Consider the following 18,873-nt stretch of genomic DNA (forward strand, 5'->3'; position numbering starts at 1 on the left):
GAAATGTCCTAGGGGTTCGAAGACGTGCACCAATACGTCGACCGAGAGAATGTCAGACGTGCTCGATGTGGTTTAGATCTGGAGAACAGGAAGACCACTCCATTCACCTAGTATCTTCTGTTTCAAGGTAGTCCTCCACGATGGCAGCTCGGTGGGGCCGTGCGTTATCATCTATCAGGAGGAAGGTGGGACCCACTGCACCCTTGAAAAGGTGGACATACTGATGCAAAATGACGTCCCAAAACACCTGACCTATTACAATTCCTCTGTCAAAGACATGCAGGAGTGTACATGCACCAAACACAATCTGACCCCACATCATCAAACCACGACTTCCGTACAGGTCCCTTTCAAGGACATTATATGGTTCCTGCTTCACGCCAGATGAAAACCCAACGAGAAGCACTTTTCAGACTATAACTGGACTCGTCCTTGAACATAACCTGGAACCACTATTCCAATGACCATGTACTGTGTTCTTGACACCAGGCTTAAGGGGCTTTCCTGTAACCAGGGCCAGTGGAATGCACCTTGCAGGTCTCCGGGCGAATAAACCATGTCTGTTCAGCTGTCTGTAGATTGTGTGTCTGGAAACAACTGTTCCAGTGGCTGCAGTAAGGTCCTGAGAAAGGCTACCTGGAGTACTCCGTGGCCGTCGGCGCGCACTGATGGTGAGATATTGGTCTTCTTGAGGTGTTGTACACTGTGGACATCCTGTACTGTAGTGCCTGGACACGTTTCCTGTCTGCTGGAATTGTTGCCATAATCTTGAGATCACACTTTGTGGCACACAGAGAGCCCGTGCTACGACCTGCTGTGTTTGACCAGCCTCCAGTTGCCCTTGTATTCTGCCCCTAATAACATCATCAACATGTGTTCTTTGAGCCATTTTCAACACACCGTCACCATTAGCATGTCTGAAAATATCTGCACACCTACTCGCTACACTGTACTCTCACATGCACCAACACACCTCTGCATATGTGGACTGCTGCGAGTGCCACCGTGCAACGACCGCAGGTCAAATGCACCGCATGGTCATATCCCGAGGTGCTTTAAACCTGCAAACCGTCCACCATAGTATTGTTTCACCATGTAGCAGCATTATCCTTAATTTATGAGCATGAGCGTATACAAACCCTGAAATGTTTTTCAATAGAGACCTACTTACTCAGCAATAATTTGACGAGACGCTACTTGCAGTTAAGAAGTTGATTTCAAGCCACAATAAATAAAACAAATGCTTTGACAATTCAGAGAACAGAAGATGGCTTAAATAATGCAAAATTTTAACTTTAACCACCTCATATTGTTACACTACGGGAATTCGTACCGCCTTAATACTTGCATACATTTTATGATCCCTCTATGGAATAAATCAGCTATATACCAATGATGGTTTTCCCTGTAGGCACGCAGATTATTAACATTTCTTGCTTTGGATGACCCTCTCCTCCCAAAGAATGAACACAACAGAGATGTAAACTTTTTTCATTTGTGTTATTCCTAATAAGTCAATGAGAAACATCAACTTCTTGAGCTACTGCTCTGGTGCTGTTTGACTGCACTGCTTTGAAAGATATGAAGAATCTGTTCATCAAATATCAGAATTCTCACTGTACTTGGCTGTCCTGTATCAGTATTTACACATTTAAAATATGCAAATCTCTCTCTCTCTCTCTCTCTCTCTCTCTCTCTCTCTCTCTCTCTCTCTCTCTCTGTCCCAGCTCATAAGCCCCACCCCAAAATTGTCGACTGCTGGCAACATACTGCATGGGGAGTATTAAACATAGCATCTTCTCATATCCACTACATTTAAAACTCTTTGAGATACATGAACATTGGGTAGCATATTACATATGGGATAATGGTGATCTGGAAGAGTACAATAAACAATAAGAAGTGTATCACACCGGTGAAAAACAAAACCACAGCTTAGTGGGAGAAAAGCTCACTGCAAGGCACATTTAGCCAGTTTGCTTACCAGGCAAACTTAAATGCACGTATCTCAGGTTGCCATTTAATAGCCATATCTCCACAATGGTCCATTTCCAGCATAAGTTAACTGGAAAATTTTACTCTATCTAATATCAATATTCTGCTCTCAATTACATATCGTGTTTTCTTCCCCGTCCCCCTGCACCTTCTATAATAGTAAATGCATTCCCTATACATACTGTTAACTAAATTTTATATCTAATATTCTCTCACTAAAAACTACTGTTGGTGGTTCAGCGATGCTCTTGCTGTATTTCCTAACAATTACAGATGGAAAATAGTACAAACTGCAACACAATGAAACTGTCCAAAAATTACTTACCAATGAATTCTGACACTGGGTCATTTTCACCATCACCCCTCATAGAGCCAGTAATTTCTTCATTCTCAACCATGGGCAAGAAGAGTTGCACAAATTCTGCTGTGTATGGTGGTGCTATGGCTTCCAAAACCTAAAATGATGATTTTGCCACAAGATCAGAACACTTCATTAAATTTTGCCTTCAAAACAAAAATAATACATTGCTCAATTTTCTCACAAGTCCAATATTTATTTTCTCTTTCACGTCAAGTATAAATTAAAATAAAGTCAGTATGTAGAAAGAAAACCAATGTCTAGCTCATGTCAGAATGAACATCCTTAGCATTATATTTAGACAAGACTGCAGCCTCTTCTTTAAGATCTCTGTAGAACATCTGACATGTATGAGGTATAAATTTCATGAGGATAATAATATCATATTTAATCTTTCCTCTCCTCATTAAACAGAAGTATATTCATACATCTGTACATACGCTTATGTTTTTCTTATATTAAGTTGGCAAATTCTACGGTCAATGAATAACAATCCTTGAACAAATAAATCACAAATTCTAATCTTAATTAATGGGCTGCCATGGGAGTAATTTTTCAGAATATTAGTATCAAGTGGCACAGGGTATTTTTAATTTCCTTTTTCCTGAAGATTAGATGGGTGGATCACATAACTAATGAGGAAGTATTGAATAGAATTGGGGAGAACAGGAGTTTGTGGCACAACTTGACAAAAAGAAGGGACCGGTTGGTAGGACATGTTTTGAGGCATCAAGGGATCACAAATTGGAGGGCAGCATGGAGGGTAAAAATCGTAGAGGGAGACCAAGAGATGAATAACTAAGCAGATTCAGAAGGATGTAGGTTGCAGTAAGTACTGGGAGATGAGGAAGCTTGCACAGGATAGAGTAGCATGGAGAGCTGCATCAAACCAGTCTCAGGACTGAAGACCACAACAACAACAACAACAACAACATTTTTCTTCTGTAACGATCACTTAAAGAAAATTTCACAGAAACTGTGCATTCATGTCTGCAAAATCAAAGTTGCAATGCCAATCAATTGGACTTTCTATTTATCTAATGACAATTATCTTTAACAACATTTTACTTACCTTAGTAAAATCTTAAAAATTTCGCTACACTTTGACGACATTATTGAGAATCATTTTCATGTATTTAACCCAAGGCTTAGGTAAATACACAACAATGTTCTCTTTTCTAGTACAACGAAATCTGTTTCCATGTGGAAGAAATGAATGCACTAGTAGCTCAAGAGATTAATTTGCTCAATGCATCAGAAAACAAAACTGAAGAGCCTTGGATTGTTTACTGTGAAATTCTTATGCTGGACTACACACTAATGCATGTTAGTTTTTAATTTTTTATTTTACCCCCTTCAACAGTCAAGGGTATTGTTGCAACAGATAGTTTGGTTGCCGGCATCATTTTCCTAGTGACATAAATAACATGATTTCCTATTATTGACAGAATGTTGTTCTACAATTTGTTCCATTCACAGCTTTAACTGCTAAAACAAGACACTGCTTTCCCTACTGCGAGAAAACAGATTAATGTTGTGGGTTGGGTTCTACTTATACTCATGTATGAAAAAAACAGGAAACAGGTGCTACAAAACTAGCTTTCACCGCATCCTAGTTGTGAAAGATGTAAGCATCATATTCACATCCAAGCAGTGAAAGTACAATATTCTGTAAACTGAAGATGTATGGAAACATTCTGTGTATGTATCTCATTTTCAATCTTCTGTTGGGAGGGCTCTTTTTTCCTACAAGTGATTAAATTGTCTTCAAACGTGTAATAAGTCTTGATTCGAATAAAACAGAATAGGAAAGCTAGCAATGAGAAGGCATCTCTTAGCTCCACCAGCAGCAGAAACCGTAATTCTGTGGAGCCTGGGTGGCATAAGAAAATGGCTGCCATAACTTCTAAATGTAATAGCTGAGAACTGTTGCTTAATCTAACTATGGACAATAAAAGACAACCTAATATGCTTTTCTTAGTCCTTTACCAACCTTTTTCATGGCTGACTATTTATCAGAAATGACACAAATATCGATCAAGGCCACATGTTATTAACCACTGAAGAAGAAGAATGTTGCTCACAAAAAGAAATGGGCCAAATATCATCACTCACACACACAGACACACACACACACACACACACACACACACACACACACACACACACACACACACACAGAATTTCGAGCTTTCGCAACCGGCGGCTGCTTCGTCAGGAAAGAGGGAAGGAAAAGGAAAGATGAAAGGATGTGGGTTTTAAGGGAGAGGGTAAGGAGTCATTCCAATCCCGGGAGCGGAAAGACTTACCTTAGGGGGAAAAAAGGATAGGTATATACTCACGCGCGCACGCACACACACACACACACACACACACACACACACACACACACACACACACACACACACACACATCCATCCATACATATGTATGGATGTGTGTGTGTGTGTGTGTTTCTTTAGAAACCTCCACATGGGAAAAATATATTAAAAACAAAGATTCCAAGACCCACCAAGCGGGAAAGCGCTTGGTACAGAAGCAAATAACCAGAGCCAATTCCTCATCCCCTCAAACCCAGAACCTCTCACAGAACAACCCCAAAAGTGCCCCACTTGTGACAGGATACTTCCCAGGACTGGATCAGACTCTGAATGTGGCTCTCCAGTAGGGATACGACTTCCTAAAATCCTGCCCCGAAATGAGATCCATCCTTCATGAAATCCTCCCCACTCCACCTAACCTTCGTAACCTCTTGGTTCATCATTATGAAATCCCCAAACCACCTTCCCTACCCTCTGGCTCCTACCCTTGTAAACACCCCGGTGTAAAACCTGTCCTATGCACCCTCCCACCACCACCTACTCCAGTCCTGTAACCCGGAAGGTGTACACGATCAAAGGCAGAGCCACGTGTGAAAGCACCCACGTGATTTACCAACTGACCTGCCTACACTGTGACGCTTTCTATGTGGGAATGACCAGCAACAAACTGTCCATTCACATGAATGGACACAGGCAGACAGTGTTTGTTGGTAATGAGGATCACCCTGTGGCTAAACATGCCTTGGTGCACGGCCAGTACATCTTGGCACAGTGTTACACCGTCCGGGTTATCTGGATACTTCCCACCAACACCAACCTATCCGAACTCCGGAGATGGGAACTTGCCCTTCAATATAGCCTCTCTTCTCGTTATCCACCAGGCCTCAATCTCCGCTAATTTCAAGTTACCGCCACTCATACCTCACCTGTCATTCAACATCATCTTTGCCTCCGCACTTCCGCCTCGACTGACATCTCTGCCCAAACTCTTTGCCTTTAAATATGTCTGCTTGTGTCTGTATGTGTGTGTGTGTGTGTGTGTGTGTGTGTGTGTGTGTGTGTGTGCACGCACGCGCGCGCGTGGCTCCCGGGATTGGAATGACTCCTTACCCTCTCCCTTAAAACCCACATCCTTTCATCTTTCCTTTTCCTTCCCTCTTTCCTGACAAAGCAGCCGCCAGTTGCGGAAGATCGAAATTCTGTGTGTGTGTGTGTCTGTGTGTGTGTGTGGGGGGGGGGGGGGGGGGGTGTTTTATTAATTGTGCCTATTTACCAGCGCTTTCCCGCTTGGTAAGTCTTGGAATCTTTGTTTTTAATATATTTTTTCCATGTGGAAGTTTCTTTCTATTATATATGTGTGTGTGTGTGTGTGTGTGTGTGTGGGTGGAAATTGGAGGGCTTAATTGGGTGGGGAAGATAACCAAACAAAGAGGGAGACTGTTTGTAAAGGAATGTATGAATGCAATAAAAACAAAGATTCGAAGACTTACCAAGCGGGAAACCGCCGGCAAACAGGCACATGAACAAGACACACAAACACACACACAGAATTGCTAGCTTTCGCAACCGATGGTTGCTTCTTCAGGAAGGAGAGGGAAAGACGAAAGGATGTGGGTTTTAAGGGAGAGGGTAAGGAGTCATTCCAATCGCGGGAGCGGAAAGCATGAATGGACACAGGCAGACAGTGTTTGTTGGTAATGAGGATCACCCTGTGGCTAAACATGCCTTGATGCACGGCCAGCACATCTTGGCACAATGTTACACCGTCCGAGTTATCTGGATACTTCCCACCAACACCAACCTATCCGAACTCCGGAGATGGGAACTTGCCCTTCAGTATATCCTCTCTTCTCGATATCCGCCAGGCCTCAACCTCCGCTAATTTCCAGTTGCCGCCGCTCATACCTCACCTGTCTTTCAACAACTTCTTTGCCTCTGTACTTCCGCCTCGACTGACATCTCTGCCCTAACTCTTTGCCTTTAAATATGTCAGCTTGTGTCTGTGTATGTGCGGATGGATATGTGTGTGTGTGTGTGTGTGCGAGTGTACACCTGTCCTTTTTTTCCCCTAAGGGAAGTCTTTCCGCTCCCGGGATTGGAATGACTCCTTACCCTCTCCCTTAAAACCCACATCCTTTCGTCTTTCCCTCTCCTTCCTGAAAAAGCTTTCCGCTCCCGGGATTGGAATGACTTCTTACCCTCTCCCTTAAAACCCACATCCTTTCGTCTTTCCCTCTCCTTCCTGAAGAAGCAACCATCGGTTGCGAAAGCTAGCAATTCTGTGTGTGTGTTTGTGTGTCTTGTTCATGTGCCTGTCTGCCGGCGGTTTCCCGCTTGGTAAGTCTTCGAATCTTTGTTTTTATTATATTTTTCCCATGTGGAAGTTTCTTTCTATTTTATTTACAATGTATGAATGCAGATTGACTGAGGTGGGGTGCAGAACAGGAGCTACGTGGATTGCCTGATTGAAGGATATGATGTAAGGATTAATTCTCGCCTGTGTAATTCTGAGAAACTGGTAACAGAAAAAGATGGCAGGAAGATTCATAGTGTACAGGTTGTGAAGAAACCATTGAAATTAAGCATGATGTGCTCAGTACCATGTTCTCCAACTAGCCCTCAGCATCAGTTTGGTAGCGGCTTATCATTTGGGTAGACAGCTGGTTTATGGTGAAGCTCATATAAAAGACTATGTAGAAGCTACAGCAGAGCTGGTCCATTATGCGACTGCTTTACCAGATGAATATGCAGCTGAACATGGTAGTATGTGCTGAAAAAGGATGTGTTGTGTGCGTGTGTGAAGGACAGGTCTCGCACTTAGATGTTCCATGGGGGTCAGATCCATGTGGTAATGATTCAGAAGTAGGTATGGCAAAAACATTAACTGGGAGCCTTCATGGCTTGGCTTGGGTGGGCTAAAGACACCATTTTGGGAGTGATGGGAAGGATGTTCCTTCCTATTTACAGAGCATAACAAAAGGCAGTAAACTAAGTACTAATAATCTACCTAACATATTCAGTAAGATGGCAGGAAGATTCATAGTGTACAGGTTGTGAAGAAACCATTGAAATTAAGCATGATGTGCTCAGTACCATGTTCTCCAACTAGCCCTCAGCATCAGTTTGGTAGCGGCTTATCATTTGGGTAGACAGCAAGGGGAAACTACAGCCGTAATTTTTCCCGAGGACATGCAGCTTTACTGTATGATTAAATGATGATGGCATCCTCTTGGGTAAAATATTCCGGAGGTAAAATAGTCCCCCATTCGGATCTCCGGGCGGGGACTACTCAGGAGGATGTCGTTATCAGGAGAAAGAAAACTGGCATTCTACGGATCGAAGCGTGGAATGTCAGATCCCTTAATCGGGCAGGTAGGTTAGAAAATTTAAAAAGGGAAATGGATAGGTTAAAGTTAGATATAGTGGGAATTAGTGAAGTTCGGTGGCAGGAGGAACAAGACTTCTGGTCAGGTGACTACAGGGTTATAAACACAAAATCAGATAGGGGTAATGCAGGAGTAGGTTTAATAATGAATAGGAAAATAGGAATGCGGGTAAGCTACTACAAACAGCATAGTGAACGCATTATTGTGGCCAAGATAGATATGAAGCCCACACCTACTACAGTAGTACAAGTTTATATGCCAACTAGCACTGCAGATGATGAAGAAATTGAAGAAATGTACGATGAAATAAAAGAAATTATTCAGATAGTGAAGGGAGACGAAAATTTAATAGTAATGGGTGACTGGAATTCGAGTGTAGGAAAAGGGAGAGAAGGAAACATAGTAGGTGAATATCGACTGGGGCTAAGAAATGAAAGAGGAAGCCGCCTAGTAGAATTTTGCACAGAGCACAACTTAATCATAGCTAACACTTGGTTTAAGAATCATGAAAGAAGGTTGTATACGTGGAAGAATCCTGGAGATACTAAAAGGTATCAGATAGATTATTTAATGGTAAGACAGAGATTTAGGAACCAGGTTTTAAGTTGTAAGACATTTCCAGGGGCAGATGTGGACTCGGACCACAATCTATTGGTTATGACCTGTAGATTAAAATTGAAGAAACTGCAAAAATGTGGGAAATTAAGGAGATGGGACCTGGATGAACTGAAAGAACCAGAGGTTGTACAGAGTTTCAGGGAGAGCATAAGGGAACAATTGACAGGAAGAGGGGAAAGAAATACAGTAGAAGAAGAATGGGTAGCTCTGAGGGATGAAGTAGTGAAGGCAGCAGAGGATAAAGTAGGTACAAAGACGAGGGCTGCTAGAAATCCTTGGGTAACACAAGAAATATTGAATTTAATTGATGAAAGGAGAAAATATAAAAATGCAGTAAATGAAGCAGGCAAAAAGGAATACAAACGTCTCAAAAATGAGATCGACAGGGAGTGCAAAACGGCTAAGCAGGGATGGCTAGAGGACAAATGTAAGGATGTAGAAGCTTATCTCACTAGGGGTAAGATAGATACTGCCTACAGGAAAATTAAAGAGACCTTTGGAGAGAAGAGAACCACGTGTATGAATATCAAGAGCTCAGATGGCAACCCAGTTCTAAGCAAAGAAGGGAAGGCAGAAAGGTGGAAGGAGTATATAGAAGGTTTATACAAGGGCGATGTACTTGAGGACAATATTATGAAAATGGAAGAGGATGTAGATGAAGACGAAATGGGAGATACGATACTGCGTGAAGAATTTGACAGAGCACTGAAAGACCTGAGTCGAAACAAGGCCCCTGGAGTAGACAACATTCCATTAGAACTACTGACGGCCTTGGGAGAACCAGTCCTGACAAAACTCTACCATCTGGTGAGCAAGATGTATGAGACAGGCGAAATACCCTCAGACTTCAAGAAGAATATAATCATTCCAATCCCAAAGAAAGCAGGTGCTGACACATGTGAAAATTACCGAACTATCAGTTTAATAAGCCACGGCTGCAAAATACTAACGCGAATTCTTTACAGACGAATGGAAAAACTGGTAGATGCGGACCTCGGGGAGGATCAGTTTGGATTCCGTCGAAATGTTGGAACACGTGAGGCAATACTGACCTTACGACTTATCTTAGAAGAAAGATTAAGAAAAGGCAAACCTACGTTTCTAGCATTTGTAGACTTAGAGAAAGCTTTTGACAATGTTGACTGGAATACTCTTTTTCAAATTCTAAAGGTGGCAGGGGTAAAATACAGGGAGCAAAACGCTATTTATAATTTGTACAGAAACCAGATGGCAGTCATAAGAGTCGAGGGGCATGAAAGGGAAGCAGTGGTTGGGAAAGGAGTGAGACAGGGTTGTAGCCTCTCCCCGATGTTATTCAATCTGTATATTGAGCAAGCAGTAAAGGAAACAAAAGAAAAATTTGGAGTAGGTATTAAAATTCATGGAGACGAAGTAAAAACTTTGAGGTTTGCCGATGACATTGTAATTCTGTCAGAGACGGCAAAGGAGTTGGAAGAGCAGTTGAACAGAATGGACAGTGTCTTGAAAGGAGGATATAAGATGAACATTAACAAAAGCAAAACGAGGATAATGGAATGTAGTCAAATTAAATCGGGTGATGCTAAGGGAATTAGATTAGGAAATGAGACACTTAAAGTAGTAAAGGAGTTTTGCTATTTAGGAAGTAAAATAACTGATGATGGTCGAAGTAGAGAGGATATAAAATGTAGACTGGCAATGGCAAGGAAAGCGTTTCTCAAGAAGAGAAATTTGTTAACATCGGATATAGATTTATGTATCAGGAAGTCGTTTCTGAAAGTATTTGTTTGGAGTGTAGCCATGTATGGAAGTGAAACATGGACGATAAATAGTTTGGACAAGAAGAGAATAGAAGCTTTCCAAATGTGGTGCTACAGAAGAATACTGAAGATAAGGTGGATAGATCACGTAACTAATGAGGAGGTATTGAATAGGATTGGGGAGAAGAGAAGTTTGTGGCACAACTTGACTAGAAGAAGGGATCGGTTGGTAGGACATGTTTTGAGGCATCAAGGGATCACAAATTTAGCATTGGAGGGCAGCATGGAGGGTAAAAATCGTAGAGGGAGACCGAGAGATGAGTACACTAAGCAGATTCAGAAGGATGTAGGTTGTAGTAGGTACTGGGAGATGAAGCAGCTTGCACAGGATAGAGTAGCATGGAGAGCTGCATCTACCAGTCTCAGGACTGAAGACAACAACAACAACATTCAGTAACTAAATGGTCGAGTTTGTGGTTAGCCACAGTTGATTGGTGAATATTCGTATCTACATAACTAAGACTAGTTGTTTGAGATACCAACACTGGATGCTGCCCTTTTTTATTATTATTATTACTGCATGCATCAATTACAATAACAAAACTGTTACAGTATACTTATTTAACAAAAACATACACATTTGCAAGCATTTACACAATATAAACATTCAACGGGCTAGATTACGCACAAATATCAAAAAACTCAATCCACTGAAGTGCCTCATCAGATGCTTCGTATGGACTCTTGATACCATCAGGGAAACATCTGTAAGAGCTATCATTTACAATGTGGCTCACTGCCCGACTATCAAATAGCCACATGTACTGCCACTGCAAAATCTCCATCTTCTCCAATCTGTGATGTCTTATGCTGTACCCACTCCTCCTTAGGATGATGAAAGCCTAGAAATTTAACAGCTGGGTTGTCAGTAAGTTTATGGGTCCGGGTTTTCTTAGCCAGCATGTCAAGTTTCCATTCAGTATCCTCGTTAAACAAGTTGAAAGCATTTGAACTCCTCCTTCATATGTAGTCTTCTGAATTTGGGTATTTCTTAGGCAGTGCGAGTAAATCTTCATGAAGAGGGAATGATTCATGGCAATGATTCATGCTGTCCAGGGTGAAAGTTGAAAACCTTCTGTATTGAGGCACGGCAGGAAAGCACAGGTGGCAACGTGATCTGGCACCACTTTGTTGAATTATGTCACAGACACCTTTAACATAATGCACAAACACTGATGTAACAAATACATCAGAAATGTAATGGCCACTATCCAAATTACAACTACGTGAATCAGAGATGCTGGTATCATATCATCACGCCAGGTGCTGGGCTCATAGATGATGACAATGCAAACCGACCTGCATGGGAGCTCGCCAGGAAGAGTCATCGTGTGACTATCAAAGAGAACAACTATGCGAGATATACCACTTCATACCTGATTATATGTTACGATAAGTGAAGTCACATACCATATATGGTATTTAGTGTAATAATCAAAATTCGACAAGAGGCAGAAAAGGAGTATACGAACAGTTCACGAAAAATGTGAAAAGAAATATTGATGAAAATTCAAATAGTAAGCAATGATTTTCTCTTGTCATCCTTTTCAGCACTGAATATGATTACGCTTATATATATATATATATATATATATATATATATATATATATATAAAACCGAAAAGAAAAGAAAGAAAGAAAGAAAGAAAAAGAAGAAAAAAAGAAATATATTGTAATTTTGGCTATGTCATTGGTAAAGTCGTGATTATTAGAGGAAATCCGTAATTATAATGATTGATTCATAATAGTTGACATCTCTGTGTATGGATATTTCGTCTTGCTGGAAACAACCCCATTTCCTGACGTAACGTACGTGATGTGGCTGTAAAACCCTGGAAGGCAGAGGGAACAATACGTCTGTCCTCTTCAGTGCTATTTGTGTGGGACTGCTGAGATCCTGTACGACATCAAGCTCGACCCGCCTGAACCTGTCGATTACATATTAGCATAAACAAATGTGGGATCCTGACCAAAGGAAACAATCCTACTCCAGTCAAATTATGACACAGGTTGGTAAGACATTTCTCCTACTTGTATGAGGCATAACATTATCTTCTCACAATCAAATCTGATTTCTGAGGGAGACACCCTTTTCATTATCTTTCCTGAGTTACACAATGTACATGTTGTTACTCCTACTATATATACTTTGCGAGGTTCTGCACATCCAAGCATGTTAGTGCACTTTGCTCCAACCTGACTTCTATTGCATGCCATTTTCATGGTCTTGCAGTTTTAATGACCATTAGTGTATGCTGTCATGAAAAATCTTTTGTTCATCTCGGACTACTCTGAAACTAGCAAACAGCATGAAAGGCAACATACCTCTGTAACAAAGTACCGTATCAGCGAGATGTCGGTGTCGCCCTTCTGCCAGCACTGCTTGATGTATTTGACAACAGGTACAACACAGCCTCTACTGAGCAGATTCACCATACGATCGAGCAACATCTTCCTCATTTCCAACTGTGTAAAACATTTTGGGGATAAATTAATGACAAATTGTAATAACAGAAACATGGACATAGGAAATAAAAACCTTTACATAAAACTAACACTAACTGTACATCAAAATCTGGGTATTGTACAGTCTTTCCTTCTTACCTGCACAAGAATTTCCAGTTCATCCTGCTTTGATTCAAACAATCTGACAAGGAGTGAGAGAACCATTGGGTGAAGGAGCATGTGGCAGGTGACAACTTCATCCAGTAGTGCCAGATGAATGGGAGTGTGTTCAACACAGAGCTTGAAATATGATGACTCTGTAACGGTACTTTCTACCCACCTCACAACACCTACAGATACAACTGGAAACCTGAAACATATCAAAAAACTGCAAGTCAAGAATTTTAAAATAAAACAGAACAAGTGACTGGTAAAACATAAAATATGTCATCCAATTATCTGTTTGACTGCCAGAAAGAACCAAAGAAAAGAATAAATGTATAAGATTTATTGTGATTTGTGTGAATCAGAAAGATTTGCACACAATATCAAAACATTTGGTCATTTCTTCAGCAACATTTATTACTTATCTCCAGATCTAATGAAATTTGGTGTGAAGGTTCTATATGATCTTTGTTGGTTTATACCAAATTTCAGTTCAGTACCTTCACCGGCAGAATTTTTATGGGCTTTTAAAAAAAAAGACTACTCAACTTCAGATCACATATGAAGGGACAAATGTGCCATGTTTGCTAGGCTTTTTTGAAAGTTCCAGCAAATATTTTCCCATTTTCTTTAATATACAGGATAATTATATTTAAAGTTAAACTTTCAAAATGCTGTAGAAATAACACCACTGATCAGGATGACATCAAGTTGCAATGGAATATTATCGGAGTAGGGGGAAAACGCATGGCAGAAAAAGAAAAATAGTGTGAAAATTGATCAATAGATAGCGCTGTATGTGTCAGAATACGTAAATAAAAATACGTGTCACGCACATGACCCATTGAAGTTGGTGTAAACAAGTCAGGTACACGGCTTTTCCTCCTTCAGCATCTGTGATGTTAGCCATGACTGTCTCAATGCAGGATCACGCTCTGCTTGTACAGCTGTATTACCAGAATGATGACTGTGCAAACGTCGCTCTGCGGAAGTTCCAGACACTGAAGGGGTTGAAAAAAGGCATTGGTCTGATGACTGCCGTGGGTCTGGAGAAAATGATTAGGAAATTCAAAAAGATGGATTCTTTTGGTGAGCAACCTGGTAGAGGGAGGAAACAATTTGATTCGACATCAATGGAAGCAGTGGCCACAGCAATGCAGGAGGAGACGAGTGGTGGTGTGCAAACATGTAGTGCGGAGAATTGCCCAAACATTAGACATACCTGTGATCATGGTGCGTAAGATCCTACAAAACATCCTTCTTTGCTATCCATTCAAAATTACCCATGTGCACAAGTTGCTGCTTGTTGACCTGCCCACAAGAGAGACCTTCACTTCAGAATTTCTTGCTCGCATGGAAGTGGACAATGATCGGCCGTGGAAGATTTTGTGGACAGATGAAGCCCACTTCCATCTGACAAGATATGTCAATACACAGAATTGTCGAATATGGGCAATGGAAATCCACACGCAAATCAGCTAGTACCACCTCCTCCTGAAAAGGTCACTGTGTGGTGCAGGTTATGGCATCGTTTATCATAGGGCCATATTTTTTCGAGGAGACAGGTGCTTCTGGTTATGTTACCTGTACTGTCACAGGTAAGCGCTGTGAGTGTCATTTGCGCAACCACATCATTCCAGCTCTCCAACAGTATGGATGAGATCATTTCTATGCAAGGTGGCGCACCTCCAAACATTGCAAATTCAGTTAAGCAACTACTGAATCTGCCATTTTGGAGGCTAGAATTATCAGCCGCCATTGCGCTACAATCTGGCTATCCTGATCACCTGATATTAATCTGTGTGACTTCTGGCTGCGAGGCTATCTGAAAGATGTTGTGTTCAGTCTTCTGACTGCAAACTTAGCAGCATCGAAGGCACACACTGCTCAACACATTGTGAATGTGAGCCCAGAAACACTTCGATCAGTTGTGGAACATGCTGTATTTCAATTTCAACTTGTAGCAGAAAACTGTGGACAGCATATTGAACATGTTTTACGCCATCACATGGAAATTAATAATCCGATATGATTTTTATTGATAGTTTTTTAAGCAGTTTTTGGCATCAGGACAATTAAAAACCTATGTGATTGATGCTTTTTATGCAGTTTTTGGCCCCAGGACTATTAAAAGCCAATGTGATTGATGCTTTTTATGCAGTATTTGGCCTCAGGACAATTAAAAACAGATTTTTTCCCATCAAATGTTATATGACCTTGCCGTGGTGGATGGGCTTATGTAACAAACTGTATTACACCTGTACACCCATACAAACTAAGAGGTACAGTATGTTTAACATCAAACGTACACCTTAGTCATCACTGTATGATTCATTTGTCATTTGTAGTCGACCACTATGAAATTATGATGATTACAGTGCCATCTATTGCTACATTTTGTAACTATTTATTTTTCTTCTGCCATATGTTTTCCCCTTTCTCTAATAATATTACATTGTAATTTGACGTCATTCTGACCAGTGGTGTTATTTCTACAGCGGTTTGAAAGTTTAACTTTAATTATAGTCACACTGTACACAGACATCACACAACTGTGAGAGCCAAGGTCTGACCGACCACTACTACTTTTCATACAAACCAAACACACCAAAACTTCAGAGGGTTATTTCCACCTATGATGGCTGTATATAGATCAAATTCAATGAATGCTGGACACCTAGATGAAAAGATATGCAAAGTTGGTCAATATTTTATTGGGGGGGGGGGGGGGGGGGGGCTGGCTGGCTGTGTATTGATCATGGCTCCCCCACCCCCCACCACCACCACAGCTGGAAAGAGCATGCTTTAAGCTTTCAAAGCTATTTTCTTTAATTTCTGGATTTTGCATTTTGGTGAGTAACAATACTTTCAAAAATTATTATTTTAGCACTTCGAGAAGATTGAAAACTTAAATATTTTGTCAATTAAGTATCATAACACTACTGGTAATTACTTTTTTATTCGAATACATAAATCAGTTTCTAACATTACTTTAACACATGCCATAAAAACAAGCATAAAACAAAACACAGCAAATTTGCAAAACAAAAAGTACTAAAAGGCAAGTTCCACTTTTAGATAAACAGTTCTACAATTTTGTCAAGGACTTCTTCCTGATGTTGTTGATGTTGATGCTAGTAAAGTCATGAAAATATGTTGCTCACGAATCCAGCAGGTGTCTTTAGCAGATAGCCAGTTGCAGGAACAAGCAGAACCATGTAGATGCATAAAGCTGATGAGGACGTCTAGTTGTTCATGTGAAACTACACACACATTTCCAAATCATCAAAAACTGGCATACATAAAAGCATCATACCATCCTGGTTGTAAACATGCAATTGAAATTGCTGGAATTTCCTCATCGGCTTCAATAGCCTTAGCATTATTTCGCAATAAATCAACAATTATGTGTTATTGTTTTCATGAAATTTTGCTGTCCCTAGTGATGAGTTATTCCAGAAAATTATTCCATAAGACGTTATTGAGTGGAACTATGCAAAATATATTACGAGGTTAATTCATTTGTTGATAGACTAATAATTATACGAACGGCTCAGCTCGTCTGAGCAGCTCAGTAATATGCTTCTTCCCAGTCCAAGTTTTCACCAACATGTTGCAGACATAGACAGAAAACTAAGAAACACTACTTATTTTTAACCTTCTCTAACAATCTATCCCTCCCTCCTCCCCGATGATGAAGCTGTTAGTTAAGAAAGGTAGAATACTGATTGCACTTTTCTATACTTATATCAGCAGTACTGAAATTTTGCCACCGAGGGGAGGAAAGTAAGTACTCGCCAGCAATTCTGTCTTATAATTTTACAAATGCTTGTTAAGCACGAAGAATCGAAACAACTGACCAGATCACTTCAGGAGTGACAATGCTTTCACAACCGCAAAACATTCCACATGGGAAAATCATTGGACTCACAGAGATGATCCTGGCATTTTTGTGAAAGTGGCCCATTCTGAACACACAGTATAACTTCCATGGGACCAGTGGTACTGTGACATAAGTCACCAAAATCATTAACGGATAAGACAATACCAATATGCAATTCCTTAATATTTGGAACAATATAAATTACTCAGGTCAATCAAGACCTATCTTCCTCGTGTTATACCATCTTTCAAGTGATGGGCACATTGATGTTTCTCTCATGAGGAAACAGTACAGTAACAAACAGTGTCAGGTAGAGATGAACAGCCATCCCAGGGGACATGGCCTTATCGTAGGCACCTTCAGTGCCGGCCGGGAGGGTTTGCATGCCTCGATGAAGTCGAGAGCTATGCCAGCAGTAGTGTAGCTCATGCAAGGTCACCCAATCTGGACTGGTTTCAACTGAGGAGCTAGACAAATTGTGCCCCACAACATAGGGAGGGGGGGAGGGGGGGTCTGTAGGCATAGGGAAGCCAACCTCCCTAGGGGAGTAAACCCTAAGGAAATCCAGGTCCTCCAAGATGGGGATTGGGCTTGGGGCCAATAACCCCACACTGTCAAATTGACATATTACAGAACCTCAACAAGAGAGAAAAAAAAACATGATCTTGGCAAAGAAAAAGGACACAAGATTTGGGAATAGTAACATAGAATGTATGAACAATGTTGAAACCTGCAAAAATGAAAGAAATAGCTGACAAGATCATGAAGTTCAAGTACATTTTAGCACTACAAGAAATACAATGGTAAGGACAAGGACAGATAGATAAGCATCAGTATTCTCAGCTGTATAGTGGACCAGAAAGACGAACCAAACATGCCGGAATGGAATTCTTAATAACAATGAAGGTTGGTAAAAGTGTTTTGGAATTTGAACCCATAAATGAAAGACTTTGCACACTAAGAGTGAAAGGGAAATACAGAAATATAACGATAATAACAGCATACACACCAACAAAGGAAACAGAAGAAGAAGCCAAGGAAAAGTTTTACAGAGATCTACAAAGGGCATGCAGTGAAGTAAAAAAGTATTATCTGTTCTTATTTATGGGAGATTTTAATGCACAGGTTGGGTGAAGTGAATATGGAAGAGTATTTTGGAGATACACATTACATGAAGAAAGTAACAAGAATGGAGAAATGTTATGTCAGTTGGTTGCTAGAAATAATGTAATCATCAGGAGCAGATGTTTCCCACAAAAAAGAATACATCTCAGAACTTGGAAAACAAATATAAGTGGAGTAGTCAATCAAATAGACCACGTGTTAGTAAAGGCAATACATGCCACGTCAAGTACCGATGTGAGGAGCTACAGAGGTCCTAACTGTGACTCAGACCACTATGCTGTAAAAGTTGTAGTGAGAGAGAAATTATCTGTAATGCCTACACCTGGAATGGAGAAAAATACAAACTGGGACACAGAAAAACTGAATGACTCAAATGTGGTGAAAGAACCAAGCAAAAGTTAAGAGATGCACTGACTCCCAGCGAGGAAACAATGGGGATCCAAGAGAGATGGACTAAGATCCAGAAAGAGCTGAATGAGGCAGCAGAAGAGATAGTTGGGGTGAGAAGAAATGCACGAAATGAGTGGTTTGATGATGAATGCAGGCTAGTAATTGAACATAAAAATGCAGCAAGGCTGAGAATTATACAGGGGGAAACAAAAAGAAACGTGGAGATGTACAAAGAATTAAGATCCAACACCCAAAGAATATTCAAGAAAAAGAAATGGCTAAAATCAAAGATTAAAGAGATAGAAGAATTAAAGGAATAGAATGAAACGAAGAAATTCTATCACGCTGTGGGAAAGATGAGAAAAAATTTTCAATCCAAACAAAATGC

At 40.6% G+C, this 18,873-nt stretch overlaps 1 protein-coding gene across 12 annotated transcripts in view; it reads right to left on the minus strand.

Moving 5' to 3' along the window:
• Positions 1-18,873, minus strand: part of LOC126365888 (negative elongation factor D) — a 227,673-nt gene that overhangs the window by 54,672 nt on the left and 154,128 nt on the right. For all 12 annotated transcript variants that reach the window (XM_050008594.1, XM_050008589.1, XM_050008591.1 and 9 more), the window contains 3 exons: positions 13,082-13,292; positions 12,803-12,943; positions 2,321-2,450 (listed from right to left, as the gene is read on the minus strand). In XM_050008594.1, the coding sequence (XP_049864551.1) occupies positions 2,321-2,450; positions 12,803-12,943; positions 13,082-13,292 (482 nt within the window). The remainder of the gene's footprint in view (positions 1-2,320; positions 2,451-12,802; positions 12,944-13,081; positions 13,293-18,873) is intronic.

The sequence above is a fragment of the Schistocerca gregaria genome, chromosome 4, assembly GCF_023897955.1.
Source record: "Schistocerca gregaria isolate iqSchGreg1 chromosome 4, iqSchGreg1.2, whole genome shotgun sequence".
Lineage (NCBI taxonomy): Eukaryota > Metazoa > Arthropoda > Insecta > Orthoptera > Acrididae > Schistocerca > Schistocerca gregaria.